Below are 24,857 nucleotides of genomic sequence, written 5' to 3'. Positions count from 1 at the left end.
CTGAGGCCAGTCAGGATACCTACTGGCATCCTGTCCCTAAACTAAGACAAACAATAGTGAAGGGAGACTTCTTATTTAAATGTGTCCTGTTAAACGTTGTAATATGTTAATGTTGTAATAAATATTGGATATATTTATATATGAGTGTCATGGCTCACACCTTTAGTCCTGGGAAGCAGAGACAGGTGGATCTCTGAGTTCGAGGCCAGCCTGGTCTACAGAGCGAGTTCCGAGACAGCCAGGGCTACACAGAGAAAACCTGTCTACAAAAATAAATAAATAGTGTAATATATCGATATTTTTATGCTTCCACCCAGAAAATTACCAAATATAATTTAATTAAATATTGACAAAAATCTATAAGAGTTGTCTTAATACAGAAAAGTTTTTGTGTAAGAGAAAGAGCAAACGAAAAAGTAATATCCAATATTTTTAAAGCAAACACTAAAAGCACAAAAATTCATATTCTAAAACTACTTTAAAAACAGAAATATTAATTTCGAAATTAAATAACATTCTAAAAAATGAGAAATTCCCCTGTGGCAAGACAGTTTTGATGGCTCTGTTTTCCCTGGTAAGTAAACAAAAATCCAGCTACCAAAATAATTTATTAAAATAGATCATGTTTTCCAAGGCCAGTGCGCTTGTGAGGCTGGAGGTAAAGAAGTCCTGCCATGTTTGAATGACCACTAAATACTGAATAGAAACACCAGGTCTAGGGCGGCGTGGGCACAGTTCACAGAGGGACCGGGGGGCTGCCAGTGCTGCCCGCAGTCGGGCAGAAACATCTAGAGCTCGCTCAGTCTGCCACAGTTTTGCTGCTGTAGCTTGGGCAAAGGGTCTAAGCGTTTTGGGGCCTGTTTTGTTTTGAGGTTGTCTCCCCCTTATTGCTCTGGCTGGCCTCAAGCCTCCCCGGTTCACAGACCTGCCGGCACACAGCAAGCTCAGCTAAGACCTTTTCCAAACAGCTAGAAAGCTTCCAGAACTACCAACTTGCTCACAATACACAGTGAACTCAATTATTTAGGAGTTTAAGCACTTAAAGCCCATTTTAATTGCAGGGAAACTCTGGTTTAATTCTGAATAATGCTCTGTGGAGAATAAATGTACTTTTTTTCCTGTTTTTTTTTTTGGTTGGTTGGTTGGTTGGTTTTTCGAGACAGGGTTTCTCTGTATATCCCTGGCTATACTGGAACTTTGTAGACCAGGCTGGCCTCAAACTCAGAACTCCGCCTGCATCTGCCTCCCGAGTGCTGGGATCAAAGGTGTGCACCACCACACCCGGCTTTTTTCCTGGTTGTAACACCACTTTCACAGTAATGATTTTAACTTTGTCCCTGTAATTTAATTTACGTAGCAGTAGTGTGATCATCATAATTTTAAATTTGATGCTGTTCATTACCTATGTAGTTGATGCTTTATGTTTTCCTTTAAATAAATTTAAATATTAACTTTTTTATTTAAACAGAGTCTTGAATGACTTGAGTTCCCACTGTCTAGAAACAACCACAATTACTATTTCGTATGTAACATGAAAATATATATGCTGTGTTTGGGGCTCCTGAATTTCAAATGCTAAAGCTAGTACTGTATTTAAGAGGGTGTTTGTGGTTTAGATTACTACAGAATTACAGAGCCCACTGGCTTCATATTCCCTCTCCAGCATCCCACCTATCACAGAGAGGAACCTGGAAGTTTTATGTAGGGAATTGGATCTGTGTAGGGTTAACCACCTTCAGCCTTTGGCTGCTTCTTACTTCACCCAGAACTGGTTCTAGAGGCTGCCGGTGACCCTTGACCTGACGCTTGGCTGCCACAGTGAACTTAGGTGACGCTGCTAACCAGGACTCTCTCCTTGTTCCTCTAGATTTTACCGGAAGACCAAACTGGTTGGTTTTCAAGACATGGAGTGTGTGCCCTGCGGAGACCCACCTCCTCCCTACGAACCACACTGTGAGTGATGTGCCAAGTGGCAGCAGACCTTTAAAAAAAAAAGAAAAAAAAACAAACAAAAACAAAAAACCCTGTGTCTAGAAAGCCCTTTATTGTGTGCCTCTGTCAACAGTAACCTTTGATTTGCATGCCCAAGGGAAACAAGGGGTTGCATTACTGAGCCCTGTTCATCTTAGATGCTCAGTGCAGGAGACCAGGGTTCACTGGGCTGTTGGGGGACTAATGCTCACACACTCTGGGGAGTCCCTTTTTCTGCCCTTGATAGGACCACACAGGGGTAGACACTTTCCCCAGTTCTTCCGGGGACGTCCTCCTCCTCCATAACGTATCCATTGGATTCCCTGCTCACTAATTCTTCTGATCCTCTCACCTGTCAAGTCCGTGAGGAGAGAAGAGTCTTTGCACTCCTCGGGGCTGGGGCAGCCGCACGGGAGACACATGAGTCTTGGTGTTAACAGCAGTCTTTTTGACCATTACTTTTTCCCCTTGGGAACAAGGACATTGATTGTATTCTCGGCCTGCACGGTGACTGCTCAGTGTCTTAATGCTAAGAAAAGCTGGCTGACAACCACCCAGGCAAGGGATGGGGTCAGTCAGCGAAGGGTGAGGCAGGCTCTGCTGACCAACAGGGCTTGCAGGATAGACTCCGATCCACGGCATCTGCCCTCTTCCGTCTTTCTGTAACCAAAAAACCAAACCAACAAAACCAAAGCTGCACTGTTTAATCTGGCCTTTCTTACTTGTGTCATTGTTTAACAACACTCTACAAATCTATATAGGAGATACCTATGGGGTCTTCTGTATGCATTTACATCAGAAACATCCTCCCGCCAATTAAAACTCAAGGACCTGATCCTGCTTGCCCTTTATTTTTAGGAGGCAAGCTGATCTGTTATTAAATAAATGCCATTAGTACAGACCAGGTTAGAGCTGGAAAGTACTGTGGTCCTCCCCTCCCCCTCTCGCCTGATGTGCTGGGTTTGATTTAATGCAATCAAAAGTCTGAGGCGTTGGAATGTTTTGCAGTTAGGGTTTTAGCTAGCTAAGCTTAGATGGCATGAAAGGGCCTTCGGACCCAGGACTCGTGTGCAGCGCTCATGTCTTATGCAGCCTTTGGTCATACAACCTGGAGAAGACAATTAATTAGTTTAACTTACAGAACTATACATTCCTCCATGTGTCAAGCTTTCTAGGAAGTAAAGAAAGACAGGTGTGAAGTCAGAAGGGCAGTGGGCCAGCTGAGGGCTTTCCTGTCACAGATGGAGAGAGCCTGGGGTCTCCGTGAGCTGCATCTCTGTCAAAGAGGTTTCTGCTGTCTTTGGCACCTTCTTCAGGAAGCAGTCCAGAGTTTAATCCCCTCAAAGGAGATCTGGAAGTCTTTGGGGGAAGTGATCCTGGCGCCTCCTGTTTGTGTTTCTCCTCAGGGCTTTTCAATTTATCCACAAAGAGCCTCTTCTTCAGGCCCCTTGGGGGTTCCTGTGCCCTTGAGCCTCCCAAGGCTGCCTGCGGAAAGTAGGCTCCTTCAGGCTGCCTCAAGCAGTAAGGTTTGTCCCAGGGTGAATGGGGAACAGGCTCAGCTGGGGCTTCCTGGCTCAGAGAAGGAGCTGTGGTCCCAGGACCTGGGTACTAGACTAGAGGAGAGTCCCAGAGGCACTCTTTTCTTCTTCTTCTTCTTCTTCTTCTTCTTCTTCTTCTTCTTCTTCTTCTTCTTCTTCTTCTTCTTCTTCTTCTTCTTCTCCTTCTCCTTCTCCTTCTCCTTCTCCTTCTCCTTCTCCTTCTCCTTCTCCTTCTCCTTCTCCTTCTCCTTCTCCTTCTCCTTCTCCTTCTCCTTCTCCTTCTCCTCCTCCCCCTCCTCCCTCCCCCTTCTCTCCCTCTTCCCCCCTCCCCCTCCCCTCCCCCTCCTCCTTCTTCTTCATCATCTTCTTCAAAACAAAATGGGGACTCACACTGGTATTCCATTTTCAAAGATTGACAGTTCATTTGCTTTTAAATTTGGTTTTGTTTTCTTTCAAAGAATAGATTGCTGAACACTATTGAGAGAGGAAGTCTTAGTATTGCCCCAGGCATGGGGACTCAGCTATAGTTTCAGCTCTCAGGAGGCAGAGTCAGGATGATGGCCTTGACTTTGAGGCAAGCCTGGGTTATAGAGTTATTGTCTTGTCTCAAAACAACGACAACAAAACCCAAAACAAGTCCTGGTATTTTGGGCCACACAGGAACGTAGAAGGGTGTGGTGTATGAATCTCTCCATGACAGCAAGGCTTCCGGCTCACCTATGCATGGTAAGGGCAACATGGCTAGCAGAGACCCTCAGTCCAAGAGTTTCTGTGACAGGCTGCTCAGCAACACTGTGCTCAGCAAAGCTTGTGAATAATAAGTAGGAAAAGCCATATCTGAAGCGGGCAAAGGGACAGACAGGCAAAGGGACAGATAGGCAAAGGGACAGACAGGCACAGCACAATCACCTACCCTATTGGGAGCCCCCACAGCTCTCTTTTAAAAACCCATACAAATAGCAAATCAACTGGGAAGAACCTTGAATTGCTATGGTTAGCTAGATGGATTTTAGAAAGCCCAGGTACTAGAAATGTATCTTTTAGGGGACTACCATTGTTTCCCTCTATTTTTCCCTCTTAAGCAAACATAAATGTGCAATAAGTTCAAATGTCCTTTTAAAGTTAGTTTTGAAATGACTTTAATTCATGATATAAGGAGGCCTTTTAAGTTCTTCCAAGTGATTTGAAAAAAATCCCACTGTTTAACAGTGTGGCTCACAACGCATCAATATGAGCCCCGAGCCACGCACAACTGCCAACACTGCAGGCCAGCACACCTCCTGCTTTCCTTTCTCCCACACGCAGAGATTTATCTCATGGGTATGACTTTAGAGTCACGTGGCCTGTTGTACAGAGCCCTCGAGAACAAAGCAAACATCTAGGTTAAACACAGTCATACTGTGGTGAAAGCCTCTTTGAGTCACTTCTAAACCGCGTATTCCAGCCACAGCAGCGTTCCAAATCGAATAAGCAGTATTCAAGAAAAATCCCACAAAATTCCACATTTTTTCATCAGATCCAAGGCAGGGTTTAGCTCTAAATGTCTCGGGTGTTTTCTTCTCTCTCTCCTTACTGTCCCAAGTGGGTGCACATTTGAGACAGTCAGAACAAAGCCTGCAGTTGGGAATTTTACCTAAAGTGCCTTTCTTTTGTCTACTGTCACTGTCACTGTCAGCAGTATGTTCCAAGATCAGCCAATCACTACCACCCAATAACCGCTATTGGTGACTTGGCAGGGGGCCATGGGTAGATAGAAGCCTCACTTTCACTTTGTTATGGGTGACCTCAGCATGCATCTGGTGGGGACTGGTCATGGGAAAGGCAAAAGACTAGCTGAACTGAAGGCTCCTCAGCTATCAAAGAGTAGACTGCCCTTTTGTACTGTCCTTCGCTGGGCACCTGCGACAGAGATAGGTATATGCAAGCACTGTCCCAGGAGAAGCCAACTCTTGAATTACCGTATCCCTAATTGCATGGTCACGGCAGGAGAGGTAATGGGACAGAAAACAGGTGAAATTTTAGCCTGAGCAAGGCAGACCAGCACAGGGGTGGAGGTCCTGAGTTGTATCTGGGGCTTACAGTGACATATTGGGCACTCATTCGCTTAGTTATATCCCAAACCTATCACCACCTGGATATTATTATTATTATTCCTGTTGGCTGGGGAATAAAACAGAGTCAAAGAGAAGATGGAAGTTATGTCAGTGTTTTATATTTGGGAACCACCACTCATAATTTACTTCCATTGCACTTAATAACTAATTTTGCTATGGAGTCATGTCTCAGTCCTTAAGACCACTGGAAATATGTGTTTCCTGGTGCAACCCATGGGTTGGGAACTGTTGTTCTAGGCACACTTGTGAGCGATTATTTCCCTTAGGTTAGACTCTGGACGTGCCCGTGGGGAATGTTCTTGATGTAGTTAACTGAAGTGGGAATACAGAGTGAGCACCATCGTTCACCCGCCCATGTGCCTAGCGTGACCTCTGCTGTCTCAGGCTCCTGCCACCCTATGTCTGCCACCATCTTTAAGATGCTTTTTAGCAGGGAGGGTGTTTTATCACAGCAACAGAGAAGTAACTATGGCAACAGGGGACCAGAGGTTCTTTCTTGTGTTTAAATCACTTTGCGGCGGCAGGGCCATAAGCTTACCCTGTAAAGAAAGAAGTTTTCTATTTAGACAATGTCTATTTATGAATTTATGTCACAGTGCTGGCTCCAAGCCTCGTGATGCTAGGCAGTGCTGCCCACCAAGCTGTTCTTTCAGGCCACCTCTTATTCTGGCTGCAGTCTCACTATGATGTCCAAGCTAGTGATTCTCTGTCTCAGCCTCCTGAGTAGCTGGGCACATGTAAGCTGTGGAGAGATTTGTTCTCTGATGTCCCGAATCTCCTCCATCTCCCATTGGGCATTTCCTAACGTACAAAGCTATTCCCAGGCCACACTAATTTTACTAGCGTTCTTGGAACCCCTGCCTGCACTGACCACCACACTGGTTGGATCGTGCCTGATTCCCTATAAGGCAGCAGCTCTCCAAAGCACTTGGAAAGGGAGCTGGGGTGGCTCAGCAGGTAGAGCACCAGCTATGCAAGCATGAGGACCCGAGTTCAAATCCACAGCACCTACATAAATTCTGGGCATGGTGCTATAAGTGTAGCCACAACACAGCTCTGTGTTGGGGGCCAGGGTTTGGGGCACACACCACCTAGTATAGCAATCCATGGGCTCCAACTCCAATTTCAGTGAGAGACCTTGTCTCAAAGAATATGATAGAAAGTGACCGAGGAAAGGCACAGACCTCTGATCTTGAACACACACAGATATATGCAGGTGTGACTGAATATACATATCTGATTCAAAAAAGGAGGGGTGGGGCACAGTGCAGATGTAGGAGAGATGCCCACAGTGCAAGGCACTCCACACTATAGCAGTGTGTGGATGCAGGGAGGATGCCTGTCTATACTGCAAGTTCCTCCACACTTGCCCTGTGTACCTGGCATATGTATGGGGCTTTTGGTGTTGATTCTGATGTAGTCTTTTGATGAGTTTGCTAGAGGCCAGAGTTTCCAGGACACTTACTGGAACCCCTGTGTCATGATCCACAAAGCCAGTATGCACTAATGACAGGCTCAGCTTACTGGGAGTTGTGAAGTTGTCTCTGGTCTCCAGACCGAGACTCGCTGGTGTCTAGCCAGGTCCCTGCTAGAAAGGAGGCTGCTTATGAGCCTCGTGTGGAGGACGGTGGAGAATGGCTGTATGTGTAAACAAATACTTTCAGCATCCCACAGAGGAAGCTGCTCCCAGAGATGTCTGAAATTAGCTCTCTCCTGCTAACAAGAACCTGCACGATAGGAGGAGAACATCAAAAGAACAGAGCAGAGGCAGCCTAGCCCCTGAAAGTCAGCCTCCTGCCCTGATCTAAGCAGAGACTCCACTTCTGCCTCTTCACTGGGCAGTTTAAGGTGCCACAGTCTGTGAGCTTCTTCTTGCCTGACTTCCTGTCCCTATTAATGTGATTCCACTATTTTATTGAAAAATAAATCAAAATAGTTCTCATCTCAAAGGCTGCTTAACAAACATAACCTGCCCGGTCCCCACTAGTAGAACCTTTGTGCAGAGGACACTTTTCAAAGGCCTCCCTTGATATCTGCTTTTCTTTTCCATGCTAAAGATGGCACCCAGGACCTTGCCCATGGCAGGTAAGTGCCATACTGCTGAGCTATGTCCCCAACTTTGAGACATGGTCTCCCAATATAGCTCAAATTGGCCTTGAACTTGACAGTCTGCTGACTGAGGCTCTACACCACTGAGATTCCAGCCCCGTGGCTATCACCCCTGGCTGCAAACTTCTCCTCCTCCTTCTCTTTCTTCATTTTTTGGGACAGAGTTTCTCTGTGTAGTCCTGGCTGTCCTGGAACTCACTCTGTAGATCAGGCTGGCCTCGAACTCAAAAATTCAGCTGCCTCTGCCTCCCAAGTGCTGGCATGCGCCACCACTGCCTGGCTGTAAACTTATCTTTTGCTGGAAGAATCGCCAAACTGTGAGAGAGAAAGCTCCGGAGGCAAGAGAGCTGGAGAACCAGATGCAACCAGAAGGCAGGGCAGGCCATCACAGAGCGAGCCCTCATCAAGTGGGGATCTTGGCCCCAGAGCAGCCACAGGGACCCAGCGCTCAGTCTCACTTGGTGACCTTTAGTGCAATGCAAACAGGTCTGGTCATCCTGATGACTGGCTGACCCCACATTTTGTCTAATGTGGTTGAGTATGGTAATTAGAGTTCTTGTTTTTCCGGAAGCTCCAAAGGGTGGGGAGGCTATCAAATGACGTCTGAGGGAGCCTTCTTCTTCCTTCTGTTTTATTTTGTTCTTAGTGAGAATCTCACTCTGGCCTAGACCGTTCAGGACGGCATGCCAGTTCTTCTGCAGCCTCCCCAGGCCGGAACAATAAATGTCAGTCATTATGCCTTCCTTTTTCTGGTGGGTTTTTGGTTTTTTTGTTTTGTTTTGTTTTGTTTTGTTTTGTTTTGTTTTGTTTTTTATCTTGGTCATACTTGGGGACCTAGGTAATTGACACCCCTCACAATATAGCATTTCAAGGGAAGCCAGGGACTGTTGCATTCAGTCCACATGTCCTGGCCTCTCTAGAGAACTCCACGCAGTTTCTCTGTGTGCTTGTCCAGTTGTCTCAGACTCGTGCCCCCAAACGGTTCTTTGGCTGTGGTTTCATCAGCTGTAGGATTCAGAAACTCTTCTAAGGGTATTCTAAACGCATGTGTTCTGTAGCCATTCTTTTCTCCCAATAGAAATTTCTCAATACAAGCCATCAACGTCTTCTGTGGAAAGAAGAGCAGAAATGTAGGCGTTTTGACTAGATCGTACCATCCCCTGAGCCTGGAGCTGCTCTTGTGGGTTTTTGACTGTCTGCTTTTGGTGAAAAGGACCATCCTTCTGAAAAAACAGAGGATCAGTTCCTACCCAGTCCCCAGCACACCCTCCTTCCCACACCCTCCTTCTCAGCTTCATTCCCCGCTCTTTCCTAGACCTTTAAACCTATGAGCTGGCTTAAATATTTACTCATGGAAAAATGAGCTGTATCCGATCAAAGGATAGCACTACATTGAATGGATTTTAGATTAAGTACAGCTTATTTTAAAAATAATAAATGAGACCTATCAGGCCCCATCGATAAGCTGTGGAGTTTTTTTTTTTTTTTTTACAAGTGGATCTGTGATTGGTGAGTGCCCAGGAAACACTGGGAAGAAATGAGTGGCAGGGGAAGCCATTGCTGGAGAATTCAGTGCAGTCACAGATTCACCGGGCCATCTAGTTGGGACTTAAAGTCAGTCAACCTTTCATCCAGAGTGTTTATTCTCAGGGTGTGGTTGTTATATGCTGGAGACCATTCGCATCCTAGTTGGGACCAGGTTAGGTGGCCGTTAAACTTGGTGTCCAACTATTTATAAGTCGGCTCCCTGAGGAGGGGGCTTAGCCTAAGAAATTTTGTTTTCATTCTTGAATGAAGAAAATACCAGGACAGTGTAGCATAGCAAGTCCCTCTTGAATTCAAGGGGCCAGATCCTTACTGGTATTTCTCAGCCTGCTCTTCAGCTCCTACTCATGCGGAAGAAGAAAGGGCTTTCAGTGGGGATCTACCTGACAGCATAGAGCTGCCAAGCTCCAAACTGCGTCTCAAGTGAACTCCCAGATGCCAAGACTAAAATTATAAAGCACGGTGTGACTGCCTAGCGCGCGTGAGGACCAAGTTCTATTCCCAACAGTGTAAAAAATAAATGCACAGTCATGCCTTGGTGTCCTCTGGGGAACTGATTCTAGGGTGAGACTCGCAGCCTTAGAGGCCAGTGACCTTGGATGCCCAAGTCTCTTGTACCAAACAGTTCAGTATTCATATTAAGACATCTGCCATGGAATTTAATTCAACTCCAGGTTTGAATCAACCTGCATGGCTGAACTGTGCTATTTTGGGAATGATGACAAGGGAAGAGGCCTGTACATGTTCAGTACAGATGCAGGAGCACTTTAGATTCTGTAATTAACACAGCAAGAGAACAGTCAACAGTGGAATTGAGTCACTGCCGAAAAAAATAGTAGGCCAAAATACCCCACAGGCCAAAAAGTACCGGTATTAGAGCGCTAGAGCGGCTGGCCCCAGCCTGGCAGCATCTGCCTGAGAGTGCAGCACTCAGGAAACCCTGAGCACAGGCCCAGCCCCTCCCCCTCAAAAGCAGAAGCTGGAAGTTGAATTTCAAGTTGAAATTAATTCAGCTTATGTCTCCCGCTGAGTCTTTAAAAGGTTGTCCCAACGGCTCTGTTTACCTTGATCATCTCAGAGAAAGTAACTTAGGAGTTCCCAAGACAGGCTTTAACCATACTGTGATTCACTTAGCCACTCTCTTAAATAAATATTCAAAAAACATCTCTCCTTGGTACTCAATTGTAATTTTTAAAGGATGTAAATTTGTATCTGTTAGCTGTAGATTTTCAATTTTACTGAAACGTAATTTCTCATGAGAGGATTGCCAATCTAAGTAGCATTACTCAGTGGCTTTGGCAGCTATGCATACCAAGCTACAGCCACTTCCCAAGTCAGGTACAGAGCCCTTTCTGTCACATCATCCCAAAGGGGACTGAGCCTGCGGAGCTCCGTTTGTGAGCAGCCTCCACATCATTAACTTTCTTTGTTTGCTATTTAAAGTTTGCATGTGCATTTATCCCCCATGTCCCAGTCAGGTCTCATTTTCATCCAGACGTCTGAAAGATGTTGGCATGAATTTTTGTTCAGATGACTGTAATCTCCTGAGGTAGAAAGATAGCTCAGTTGCTAAGGCACTTGCCTGGCGGACTGGAGGGCCTAAGTTCAACCCTAGAACCTTCGTGTAAATGGCCCAGTATGGCTGAATGTTCTTGGAATCCTGGTGTTGGGAGGAAGACAGGCAGGCCTTGTCTCAAAATAAACAAAAAACCGGTGGGCAGCATCTGAGGATTGGCAGGTATCTCTAAACACCCCCACAAAATGAATAGTCCGGGATCAGCTTGCCAGTGACGCGAGACAGGACTCTGGCTCTCCTTAAGGTCAACTGCTCTTTAAAATGTGTAGGGGCTGCTGCTTAACCCAGGCTGCATATTAAGAAACCCCTTCAGAATGCCAGGATGGAAGTGGTTTATCAAGACAGTAAAGTGTGGAAGAAGGCCCAAATGAGGAGTCCTGAGAACAGAGACCCAGCTGCGACACATGGAACCCACTCAGGAGAGGCTGGGTCTCAGTTCGAGGGGTGAGAAGATTAGGAGCTTGGTCAGAGCAGTGAGGAGCCTCCTGTGAGCAGGCAATGTTAGCTACTGCAAAGGCGGCTGTTGAGATTTGACATTGGGAACAAGGGAGGAAGCAGGGACCTAGAATCCTAATTAAGCAGAAAATGCCCCAGCTGGTGCAGTAAACGCATTTGAGGAACAGGCTTTCTGCTCATTTCTCAAGAACTGGTGACTAATTTAATTAATGCAATTTAATTAATTTAACTTAAATAAGTGCCGTTTGGCTGATTTAATTACTAGTTTTACTCTAAGAACATAATAATCTTAGTTATATAGCCAGCCCTCCTTATCTGTGGATTTCACATTTGTAGATTCAACCAATCAGGGCGTCAAAAACCCTCTGAAGCTGTGTTTCTGTACAGACATCACCTTCTGCTCATATCACTGTACAGCTCTCCACCGGCCTTCACGCCGTATTGGGCATTACAAGTCATGTAGAAGATGCTTTACGGTCCAGGTGTGGGTCTATGGAATGTTACCTGTTTTGTTAGAAGAGACTTGACCATCATGGATTTTGGAATTCAGAAGACAATACATGTCCTGAAGCAGATCCCCAAGGACACTAAGGGCTAGCTACCCCCCAGCACCCCGCCCCCCCCCCATAATCAATGGGAGTGACAAACAACAACATTTGATTGATATACTTTTTTTCTAAATTAGGTGTTTTGTTTCCTGTGTGTGGGCTTGAATGAGAAATATCTCCCTAGTCTCAGGCATTTCAACAAAACATGGGTTGAATTTTCAAATTCATTTCATGTCCCAAGACTCTCAGGAAGTCAGGTGACAGGTCACTGAAACAGTCATATTACGTCCACAGTCAAGAGCAGAGAGCAATGGGTGACTGCCTGTCTATGCGCAGCACACTGGCTCCGTGTCCATCCAGGGGCCAACCCATGAAATAACACAGCCCACGTTCAAGCAGAGTCTTCCCACCTCTATTAATTAACCCAGTTAAGAAAAACCCTCCCAAGACTGCCACAGGGCAGCCGAACCTAGACAGTCCTCAATCTGACTCCCTTCTCGGGTGATTCTAGATGTCGTCAGGTTGACAATTAAAGTTGACCATCCTACTCAGGAGAAACCACACACTGGAAAGAGGCTACGGGGGTTCACATCATACTGTGTGATGACATCATCATGTTTGCTGTGGTTTAGGCTCTAGGGATAAAGGTATCCGATGCCTAACAATACACCCTGGGAAGTCCTTTGTCATCTCTCCTGCAGGCTGTCTTTCCACATCATTTGTTCATCCTAGGACGGATGCAGAGCAGTCCCTGCTGGATGTCTTTCTCAGATGACCACATTCCATGCTCATTGTGAAGAAGTCTTGATTTTGGGTCCTGGCCATAGCACCTAATAGACAATTATTTTATTTTATTAATTTTTTTTTTGTTCCTCTGTTTTTTCATGTACCAGATGGAGATGTTAGAAAACAGGTGATGACAAAACATGGGTTTAATTTTCAAGTTTCTTTCATGGTCTAAGACTCAAGAAAAGTGCCCTCTTTCCAACCTATAGCAAACCCCTCTGCTTTCACCTATGTCCTGCTGGTTTTAAAATGTAGATGAGTTAGGCGTAGCTCTGACAGAACGGGGAGGCGGTGGGAGACACTGGTTATATAAGTCTGGATTTTTCTTTTTCTTTAGGCCAAGTCAGGAGTTTTAAACTATGCACAAACACTTATTCTCAGGGTGGTAATAAAGAATTTAAGTGTCCAGTCGTGCAGTTTACTTCTTTCTTATTGCCCACCTCACTCATTTGAGAGCCCAGGAAGATTGTGCTGGCTTCCTTGTCTCTACGTCTGTTCCCATATGGCATTTTCCCTGGCTGGGTCCTGCTTTCCAAGGGTGCTGGTGGTGTGTGGCACTCCAGGGGTTAAGGAGAGCTCAAACACTTAGAGTTGGGAGGGCAGGGCCTAGCCCGGGGTTTCCCTTGTTTCAGTCCCCAGATGGCAGTCCAGCTTCTGTCCCTTTGAGGTCCTATTTGAGCTTCCTGTCCCTCGCCACAGATGTTCAAAGCCATCATAATGTGTTTCTCTTTTATGGTGTCTTTTCTGTTTCTTGGTGCAGAGTTTAAAGACCTCATTGTTTCTCCAGGCAAATAAACACGGGGGACTTTTAGGTGGGTGGGGTAATAAAAAGAACAAAACACCCTTGAAAGCAGGAAAAATTCTTTTAGCTTTATTGTGTTTGCAAAGAAATGCTGCAGATGATTAGCTGCTGTTTGGTGCCTTATGCTTTTTTTTCAGTGTTAATTATAGTATTTATGCTAATTAAAGTGCCAACCGGCTTCCAGCAAGTGCTAAAGAGGAATTTAAAAGAAAGAGCTATCCTTAGGAACAGACTTCCCCTGAAGGAACAGGACAGTCTCCTCAGACCTCCTCAGTGGCTGCAGTCTTCACTTAGAGCCTGAAAACCTCCCTGCCCTGCCAGCGACTCTCCTGCAGTAGTTAGCTCTCCCTGACTGCCTTTCATTCTTTCCTTTCTCCTCAAAGACATGTATGATAATATTTGATCTGTTTTAGCTTGATGGGAAATATATCCGGAGGCCAAATGATCTATAAGCAAATAGAAATGAGGAAAGAAAGTGGAGTCTGTAGTTTCCCAAGCTTCAGTCTTCTGGGAGCACCACCCCCTGCCTTGAGTCTCCTGTGGCTATGCGTCTTTGCCTCATGTATACACTTCAGGGTCTCATCTCGATCTCTTGCGACCTGCCAAGCGGTCTGAACACTGCCAGCTGAATACATTTCACATCACCTCAGTCCCTGTCAATAATACTAACCTTTGGCCATATGCCTGCTCTGCCCTTCCCTGGCAACTGGTTTCCTCTAGCTTTCTCTTGTTATCTGTGCATATGGACTGTAAGATGCACACACGCAGAAGAGTAGAGAACATGGCTCTATCTTGTCCATCTAAAACTTTCTTTTGTTCACTCGAGGAAAAGCAAGAGCCCTAAGCTCTTAGCAGTGCCCCTTAGCAGTGCGCTTAGAGTCTGTCTGTTTCCTAGGTAGAAACCTCCAACATTTTCTGCTAATAAATCCATAGTCAAGTTTGAAGGAAACTTGGAACTCTTTACTACTAACTTCTGACAGTAGAGCCAGTGGTGATTTGTAACCTGATAGCCTGGACCCGTGCTTTTGAGTGGCCCGTCACTGTTCTCATGGGGAAGGACACTCATGCCACAGTTCCTTCTCCTCTGCCCCCCTGAAGACCTACCTTGGCCACCATTGTGAGGAGCAGACCATAAGATTATGGACCTCAGAGGCCATAGTTTCTATTTCCCAGGTGGCTTCTGAGCCGGGTAAAGTTCAATATGAACCAAACGGGTTCATGTAGTTGCCTTAGCCTAGAAAGCAGTGGCCTGGACACTGGGTCAAGTCACGCAGGAGTTTGTGACCACGCACTTGAGGGAAGAGAGGGTTAAGCTGGGACCAAGGCAAGGAGCAGGAGAGAATGAAGGAGACTCCTTCAGATTTAGTCATTTGATTTAAGGAGTATGCTTTAAAAACAATCTTTTTTTTCCCCTAGCAATTGAAATGTAAACTACTTACTATTACAGTCGTAATAAACAATAAGACTGTCTTCATTTTTTATTATTTTTGGCTTAGAAAAAAGGATAAAGTGGCCTTGGCCTGCCAGCTGACTTTATGGTGTAGGTGGTGTTTACACTAGCAGAATCCACTCCTGTGCTGGTGAGGAGCCGTCAGGGTGCTGCTGTCTCAGAGAGGAGATTGGCTGCCCGGAGACTGTTAAAGCCTGCCATGAGGGGCCAGGGGAAAGGGTTGCATGGTAAACTATGTTCTTGGTTGGATAGAGAACCACACCCATGCCTGTACTCACCAAGTATAGACTGATCTTTGAAAATCAGGTGGTTTTTTTGTTTGGTTGGTTTTTGTTTGTTTGGTTTTTCAAAACAGGGTTTCTCTGTGTAGCCCTGGCTGTCCTGGAACTCACTCTGTAGATCAGGCTGGCCTCGAACTCAGAAATCCGCCTGCCTCTGCCTCCCAAGTGCTGGGGCTAAAGGCGTGCGCCACCACACCGGGCTTGAAAATCAGTTTTAATAACCCGAAAGATTAATAATATAAGTCAGAAAGCACAGCTGCCCATGCTGGAGATAACTAGAAACATCTGCATTTCTACTTAGCCACACACCCCTAGATTTCTGACAAATACATTGTTGCACACAGTTGGCTGTGGATCTGCTTGCCCTATTTAGGTGGAAACAGTGAGCCAGGATCAGTCCCTCAGTATTAGCAGTCTGGAGCACACCACATCAGAAGCTCATGGGCTGGGCTTGCAGGACCCCCCCAACAACACGAGGCCATGAGAACTGGAGCCTTATAGGTCCCAGCTTTAAAAGCCAGATAACTTAAATTCTGGGTGCTCAGGTGAGAGTGACTCTGGGCTGGAAATCCCAGAGGCTTACAGCTTTGTGCCCTGCGACCACAAGTTTACTGTTCCAAGCTTCCAAAACCAGGTCAGAGGCTTATTGCCCTGGGCTTGTAGTGTCAGTACCAAGTTAATGCTATAGGCCCCCAAGCTTCTCTCCAACTCTTCCTGTGAAGCCGGGGGCTCTCATCATCTGGTCTTCACAGCCGGTTGCCTCCCACAGCCTCAGCTCTCCAGTTTTCTTCTTCAGACTTCTCTCTGGAGCTACTTCAGTGCTGAGGGACACTCATTACCAGTGTTGTCTTTGCTGGGATTGAATCCCAGAGTTGGCTCTTCTTGAAATTAGCTCTTTCACTCAAACAGCTATAAACAAACATAAGCAAATGAAAGACTGCATTTCAATTAGAATTGTATTGAGGTCAAGGTCACAACACCAGGTGTGGTGTTTTAAATAAGAATGCCACCCTCATAGGCTCATATATTTGAATGCTTAGTCACCAGGGAGGGGAACTGTTTGATAGGATTAGAAGGGTTAGGAGGTGTGGCCTTGTTAGAGTGGGTGTGACATGATTGGAGGACAAATGTCACTGAGGGTGGGCTTTGAGGTTTCCCCAGCCAGGTTTGTCTCTCTGTCTCCCTCCCTGCTGCCTGCAGATCAGGATATAAACTTCTCAGCTACTTCTCCAGCACCATACCTGCCTGCTGCCACCCTCCCTCCCCACCAGGATGATCACGGACTAAGCTCCAAATCTGTAAGCAATATCCCCCATTTAAACACTTCCTTTTGTAAGAGTTGCCTTGGTCATGGTGCCTCTTCACAACAAAGAACAGTGACTAAGGCACCAGGGTATAGTTATTCACAGAAGAGAAGCTTCCAGACTGAGAATCAATGTACAGGCTGAAGGCACAACATACTGGTGCATACCTTTCTAATTCCACCAATCTTAGGCCTTGGATGTACCTCAAGTAAACTTTTGGCTGAGCCATTAGGGAAGTTCTCTGTCTTGGACCCAAGATTAGCTAAAAGATGAATGGGGTCTTTGAGTCTCTCTGGAGCCATCATGGCTTCCTGAGCAGCGACATGGCTTCAGTTGCTAGCAGCCACAACTGCAAGGGTTTCTGCAGCTAGTACGGTTTCCTCAAAACATCCAGGAAGTGTTCAAGCTATTGTCTCATCACCAAGGGTCAAACAAGTGGCTGCATGATTGACAACTCCCTAGTCAAGGCCACTGGGCACAAGGGAAGGGTCAGCTGTCTGTCAAATGACTGGGTGACTTGGCCATTAAAAGCTTTGGTCATTTGAAAGACGATGCATCAAAGGGCACTACCATAAAGACCATGTGGTGGACCCTCTCAGCAGGACCTCATAGTGCATAAGCCCTAGCCTAATGCCCTCAAGGAGACTTGAGCCTCTCTGACCTTACTCTCAACAACTTTTTTGATTACTAAAATATACCTAGCCTTGATTGACAGCTTGATTCTCTCCAGCTAAAAATGAAAGGTTAAGTCGAGGAGAAAGGGAAGATGAGGCAGGGAGGGGGTAGGTAAACTGTCCTCACTGTTGGATGTGATTCTCATACTATCTCTGCAGTTACACGTGCTTCTGTGGGCTGGGGAAATGTCCAGAACTTTCTTCTGTGTGTTTTCCCCTCTCCTTCCCAAGTGCAAGAGTTCCTCTCCGGACACTAACCCATCGGATCAGAGCTGCTTGGCTAGCTATCATCAGTCCCTATTTGTGACCTAATTAACTTGCCCACCAGGAGAATTGTCATACACTCCGTTTTACTGCCGCACCTTTGCACATTTGAACACTGAAGTAGACCTGGACAGACACTGGGTTGTGGGATACGGGTTTCTCCATTCGATGCCTTCTTCCAGGCTCACACCCATCAACTCTGAACCCGTCCGTGTCCTCTCATCCCAGTCTGCATGTGATTTAAAGACTCTTGTCTTTGCTTGATGTTTATATTTCTACTTATTTACAGTTAACCAATCTAAACCATTAAAAGACAAACCTCTGACAAATCTATATAAAGACAGCCTGCTGGATGCTAGCTTGTATCTCTTATTTGAGCACTGTTTGACCTGTAATCTGTTGTTTTTGGCTGTGACTCAGCACTTGATGAGAGAGTAGGTTGCAGTCTTTCTACACATCAGGTTAGGTTGTAGTTCACTATGACATAGACATTAGGCCAAGCTGTACGAGTCGCGGCCTCAGTGAAACCAGAGGAGGAAAATCTCTTCTACTTGGTCTGTTTACTAAGGACTGTCTACAGTTTGGGGAAGAGTCAGGAATCTCATACAGAAACTGTACAAGCAGAGTCTGTAGCTTGCCTTCCTTGAATGAAAATGTTCACCATCAGGGTTCCCTCAAAGATTTGGCAGGTGGCCCTCACTGAGCTTGTCTGAACTAGCTCTGTAACTGGCAGATAAGTTCAAATGTTCTTGTTTGCCTGTCAAAGAACTTTCTCTGGAAGCACTTTATTAGTCACGGCTTTATCATTTCCATTCAAATAATTCTTAAAGATTGGTTATTATACTAATTGTTCTAGAGGATTGCTTAATGTCACTGCGTAACTTTGGTAAAGTTCTCTGTAATGGTGCCTGTGTCTTTTATAGAAGAGGAGATTCAACCTTCAGATCAAGTTGCTTTGTTTCTACCATTAGTTTTGCGTCTTAAATGTCCAGGGCTTTGGGGATGTGAGGACCCAAGAGCAAATAATTCCCTGTAGCCCATTCCATCAGTTCCAGGATGTAGTAGGTGTTTCTACTTAATCAACTCATTCCCTGGGTCATCTGTGTTTCCTATGGAGGTGGTTTCAGTTGAGGTTAATAGAACTCCAGACCCCCAACAACGTAGTACTTGTCAGTTTCAAATGACGAGGAGAATGCATGGTGAACGTATGGAGTGATGTCATGTGTCAGGAAACATGCTGATCCTTCAAGAGCAGTGTTCCTCTAGAGCCTAGAGTCTAGGTGCTCACAAACATCCTACTAACCATCCATACCTCTTGATTTCATTGATAAGGACACAAGGTTACCATTGTGTGGTGTTGACACAGGTAGAAAATGGCAGTGTTAGGATTTGAACACAGACTTGGCCACAAAGCCCTCTACCACTCAAGTGTATAGCAAGCACACTCTGGGAAAATGTAGAGGCAGAGAAAGCGGGAAGGCTAAGAGAGTATATAAAGGTCGCCTGATGTCACATGTGGCCCCGTGGAGGGAGGCTTCCAGTAAACCACTTTACTCTTTGTCCAACTCATAATTACTATACGAGCTTGCGAGGTGCCATGAAATGATTTGGCTGTGTCTCTTGGGGCTGTCTAAATAGGATGGAGAATTTCCTCTGTGTTTTCTCAGAGCAAGGGCTCAGCCTTATTCAAAATAACCCTACAAGGGTTAAAAACAAAGATCATCAGGTGAATGGATAAACAATTATGGTGTATCTGTTCAGTGAGATATTATTCAATCATTAAAAGAAGTGAACTCAGGGGGCTGGAGAGATGGTTCAGAGGTTAAGAGCACTGGCTGCTCTTCCAGAGGTCCTGAGTTCGGTTCCCAAAAACCACATGGTGGCTTACAACCATCTGTAATGGGGTCTGATGCCCTCTTCTGGTGTGTGTTTGAAGACAGCTACAGGGTACTCATATAAATAAATCTAAAAAAAAAAATTGAACTCTGATGCATGTACACTGTAAATGAATCTTGAAAATATTGTTAAGTAACAGAAGCCAGCCATGAGGACCACATAATATTGTGCAATTCCATCTCTGCAGAAACACAGGGTGTAGTCAGTGTCATAGCAATAGAAAGCAGCTCAATGCTTGTCAAGGTCTGAGTGCGAGTGACTGCTTAGGACTTGGGATTGGAGGGTACGTTGGTAATGAACATGTTCTGGAATTAGCCACCCTCACCAGACAGCCTAGTGAATCTACTCGGTGTCCCTGCTGAAGAACTTTGTGCGTATATGTGTGGTAACTATGAGAGAACCAGGGCAAATGAGATGGCTCAGAGAGAAAAGGTGTTTGCCTCCAAGCCTGGGAGCAGAGTTCGGAGTTTCCTCTCTAGGACTCATCCAGTGGGAGAGAACTGACCCTAAGTTGTCCTCCGATCTCTGTGTGCACACCATCACACTCATGCTCAGACGCATGCACACAGAGACAAGAAGATAAGTAAAGGGAAAGTTTAAATCAAAGAAAATACATTTTTACCCAGCTTTAACTAAAATAGAGTCGTATCACTTCCCCCTCTTCCCTTTCCTCCTTCCAGAAACATCAACTTCTAAAATATAGACAGGGCTATAGACAGAAAAAGGAAAGCAGAGAGATCTTATTTTGAAATAATATTTCTATCATTTATTAAAAAGTAAAGATCAAAGTCTAAGATGCAGAAAGCGTGAATGACTAAAGCTTATGTTTCTCTGTTGTCGGAATGCTTGGTATGAAGTGGATGAGAAACCAGCTATTTTGCTCCTTGGCAAATCGGGGCACATCTGGATTTCATATTGCTGAATGTTACTGTGGGTTTTTTTTTTAAATCAGTTTAGATGAACAAGATAAAGCCTTTGCTCTGCGACTGCGCTTGTGCCTCCCTGAAACTGCAGGGGCTCGGGGCTAGTGGCTTTTATTGCTGCTAAAGAGTGTGGCTAGAAGCAGTTCATCAGTAATTGTGCTATGCCTTCAGTGGATTTGGATTTTGGTTGTTGGTGATGGTGGAAGGTCACGGAAAGCAACAGGATAAATTGCAGCTTACTCAAAACAAATCTAAAAGTAAAACAGATAAAATATTCCGATGAGAAAGATTGTAAGATGTCTGAATTGCAGGTACATTCCAGAACTATGAATCGAGTTGCCTATGCCAAAACAACACAGCCATCAGCAAGGAGTACTAATGCTCCCTACTGTGTTCAGATTCCAGAGGGAGAGTCTACGGGCAAACCCAATTAGTACCGTCATGTCCTAATGCCCTGGAGTGAGATCCTCAAAATGAGAGCCCAGACCCAAGACATCGTTAGCTCGCCCTTCCCTTTTTCCCCCCAACTGTAGAGGCAACAGTATTCTAATTATACAGTGTGTGCTTTAAGAGGAGTGTTTTAGGACCAATACTAGAAGCTCTGTTGTCTCTCCGTGCAGTAAAATTCAGTTGCCTCTTAAGTAAGTTGAACTTGAGAAGGCCTGTGTGTGTTTGATGTTAGGTCAAACTCTAATGTATGTTAGCTGGTTAACTAGAATGTATCTGCCTGTACAGAACTTGAGTCAATAGTTCCTTACACTATAGTTTACGTATATGCTTTATTCTAAGGAGCTACAAAGAAATTGACGTAATATTAAAAAACAAACAAAAAACAGCATGAGATGGGCCTGGAGAGATGGATCAGCAGTTAAAATGCTGCCTACAAAAGCAGTGAGCTTGCGGCTCAGAGTTCAGACCACCCCAAAACCATGTAAACACTGGGTGTCCATGGTAGCCCACCTGTAGTACTGTACTGGAAAGGGTGTGAGAGAGAATCCCTAGAACAAGCTGGCTAGATAGACTAGCTCTGTGGATGAGCTCTGGGTTCAACTGAAAGACCTTGCCTCAGTGAACAAGGTAGAGAGCAAACTAGGAAGACTCCCTCAAGACACACACACACAAGTGTATGTATGTATGTATGTATGTATGTATGTATATGTATATATACATATATATATATATACACATATATGTGTGTATACATATATATGTATATACATATACATGTGTACACATATACACATATATGTGTATACATACATATATATGTATACATATATGTATACACATAAGTTCATATATACATGTACATATATGTACATCACATACTCATGAGAAAGAAACACAAAAGCTTAAGCTTCAGAATCTGGCAAACCTCAGATTAAATACCTATAGATTCCATAACTATAAAACCCTTACTGTGAAGCGCTATGGTAACACTTGGAATTGAGAGGTTGGGTAATGGCCCCCGGGTGTTGAAGAGGTGCTGCCAGCCGTAATGGTCTTGATGATACTTTAGGTAATGTGTTGCAGAAGATGAATGTGGGTTCTTGCTAGCAGCTGTCTAGCTGACCCAATGTGCTAGGGTAGGGATAAGTAGATGTTACTATGCCTTCTTTGAATAAGATGCTGTGAATGTTTGTTGATTCCCTTAATAACTATCTTGGCACCAGCTTGGCTTTGGTTGGATAGAAGGAATGGCCACTGGGTGTTTGTTGTCTATCAGCTGTCATTGTCTGTGTATTAGTAGTGATGATCAAATTTGACATTCCCCTGGGATGGCTTCATGATTTGTCGTTACAAGGGAAGGTTGATCGATTGTTGGGTGTTCCTTCTGAGAATGAGGTCATGACCTTCAGGGTTTGCATACTGACCAAGCCAGGCAGTCCTTTGCTCTCTCTCTCCTTAGTCAGTTCCAGAAAGATTGCACGCAGCAATGGCTGTCAAGGAAGCTGCTCTTTTCTCAAGCTGTTTCCATCCACACTGCCATCCATGTAGACAAGAGCAGGACAGGAGGTCCTCAGTAAACACTCCCACTTCACTGATGGCAAGATCTTCTAGACTCAGTGCCCTGGAGTACTTAGGGGCTGAGTAGTTGTTGTTGTTTTCCTGCAAACATTCCCTTACTCCACCCTTCAACAAGCAACTGTATACCAGCATTTCTTGGAGGCATTACAAATAAAGAGTAAACAAGTTTATCAAGAGCCATTGCCCTGTGTCAGGGACAGAAATAGCTAGAGAAAAGGTCAACCTGCTGTAATGGAAGGTTCAGAACTCTTTCTGCCCAAGTAAAACAGAAGTTTTGTAACAGTCCAGACAGGTGGGCCTGGGGTGAGTTCAAAGGACAGCTTCCTACCTGGTGCTGGGCCAGCCTTGCTGATATGCCTCAGCCATTGGGCTTTCCCTACTTCCAGTTCATAGGTCACAGTGGAGGCGGGGTCTGGAGAAAGTGATTTGTCCATGAATTGAGATGATTTACACATCCCCAGGATCTCGACTGCAGACATTGCCATGCCTAGCTGCGTAAGAGGCTGGAAGCACAGCCTTGTGCCAAGCCAGCCTAACTGCAGTCAGGAGACTAACAATGATTCAGAATGAAGGGTGCAAAAGGTTAGGCGACATGGAGAAAAAGAGAGCGGGGGAAGGGAGAATAAAATCCTAGGGATTGCTATTGCAACTTTTGTTTGGGGAACAGCATCACCCACCAAGTGATAGCTGAGGGAGTGGTCTACATGGCAGGATGGGAAGAGCAGACAGACACAACACCAGGTGGGAAGACTTAGGAAATATAGTAGTCACTTTGCCCATTCCTATGCGCCAGTGCCTGGCAAAAAACAGCTTAAGGGAAGAAAAGCTTGCTTGGCTTTGTGGCAGGGATACAGCCCACCGAGGTACAGAAGGCCTGGGTACAGAAGGCCTGTCGGAGGAGCAGCTCCCCACAACACGAAGCTACTGTTGACAATCAGTGAGTCAGGAAGAGAAAGGGCTGCTGCTGCTGCTGCTGCTGCTGCTGCTGCTGCTGCTGCTGCTTAACCAGATGTCTCCTTTGAAAGCCCAGAACATGGAATGGTATTGCCCGCAATCAGGATGTATCTTCCTCGGTCCTTTCTGCAAACACTCTCCCAGGCCAACCCACAATTGTACCTCATTACTATCCTATGTGCTTCTTAATCTGGCCAAGTTGACAGTCCAAATTAGCCATCAGATGAGAGAAATGGATTTTCTTTTAAGAGGGGTAGATATGATTGCAATGAGGAGCCTGTCTGACTCTGTTAGGCTTCAATGTACCTCATACGCATGGAGACAGCTAGTGACCATGGGCCGTGTGAGCCTGGTATGTCTAGATTGCAACCCACAGGCTGGGCACAGCCAAGAACAGCTATGAATGTGGTCCGGCAACAACAACAACTCATAAACTTGCTCAGTATCTGAATTACATCGTTGGGGGGGGGGGGGCGGGATAAGGTGACGATAAGGTGTCACAATGCAATAGGGTTGGATGTGCCTGGAAGCATTTCAAGTCCAGGCTTGCAGAGGGTGTACTGACCTGTTGCTGTAACTCTCAGGTACCAGCAAGGTGAACCTTGTGAAGATCTCCTCCACCGTCTCCAGCCCTCGGGACACGGCGCTGGCTGCCGTCATCTGCAGTGCTCTGGCCACGGTGCTGCTCGCCCTGCTCATCCTGTGTGTCATCTACTGCAAGAGGCAGTTCATGGAGAAGAAACCCAGCTGTAAGCTCCCATCCCTCTGTCTCACTGTGAAGTGAGCTTGTTAGCATTGTCACCCAAGAGTTCTCAAGACACCTGGCTGAGACCTAAGACCTTTAGAGCATCAACAGCTACTTAGAATACAAGATGCAGGAAAACGAGCCTCTTCAGGAATCTCAGGGCCTCCTAGGGATGCTGGCAAGGCTGTGATGTCTCAAGGCTACCAGGAAAAAATAAAAGTTGTCTATACCCTACATTCTTAGCAAATTATTTTAAACTGTGTGCACCTCTGCATAAGAAGAAACAGGCAGTCCTCAGCTTGCCATCATTAGGTTCTGCCTTTCAGTATCATTATTATCTGAAATTGTATCTCTTAAGCCACTTTGCTTCTGGCTTCCAGCCCATATGCAGGAAATTACGTAGACACTGATATGAAACAGGCTGGGCTATAGTTGAGTGGTAGAGCAGTTGCCTATCATGTGCAAGGCCTTGGGGTTTAATTCCCAGCACACACAAAAAATGTGGGGGTTGGAAACTGGAGAGATGGCTCAGTGGTTAAGAGTACTGGCTGCTCTTTAGGATGAAGCTTCAATTCCCAGCATCTACACAGCAACTTACAAGTGTCTGTAAGTCCACTCCCAGGAGATCTCATGCCCTCTCTGACCTTCATGGGCATTGGGCATGCATGTGGTGCACAGATATACATGCAAGCAAAATACCCTTACATATAGAATAATAAAAAATGTTTAAGTCTGTGTATTTGTCGGGGAATGTAATGACACAGGCTTTGTATTGCTTGAGTTTGCCCACTGTAGGCTCACAGAAGCACTGATGTTTGGAAGGTTGGCATACGGAGTGTCTTCAGTTTACTGTCTTCAGAGTGTCTTGGGGTACACAGAAGGACTACATGGGA

The 24,857-nt window shown here is 45.4% G+C and overlaps 1 protein-coding gene across 2 annotated transcripts in view; it reads left to right on the top strand.

Moving 5' to 3' along the window:
- Positions 1–24,857, top strand: part of Tnfrsf19 (tumor necrosis factor receptor superfamily, member 19) — an 83,022-nt gene that overhangs the window by 48,298 nt on the left and 9,867 nt on the right. For both annotated transcript variants that reach the window (NM_013869.5, NM_001164155.1), the window contains exons 5-6: positions 1,868–1,953; positions 23,804–23,968. In NM_013869.5, coding sequence (NP_038897.4) covers positions 1,868–1,953; positions 23,804–23,968 — 251 coding nt within the window. The remainder of the gene's footprint in view (positions 1–1,867; positions 1,954–23,803; positions 23,969–24,857) is intronic.

The sequence above is a fragment of the Mus musculus genome, chromosome 14 (genome assembly GCF_000001635.26).
Source record: "Mus musculus strain C57BL/6J chromosome 14, GRCm38.p6 C57BL/6J".
NCBI lineage: Eukaryota > Metazoa > Chordata > Mammalia > Rodentia > Muridae > Mus > Mus musculus.
This window is presented reverse-complemented; position numbering and strand designations above follow the sequence as displayed.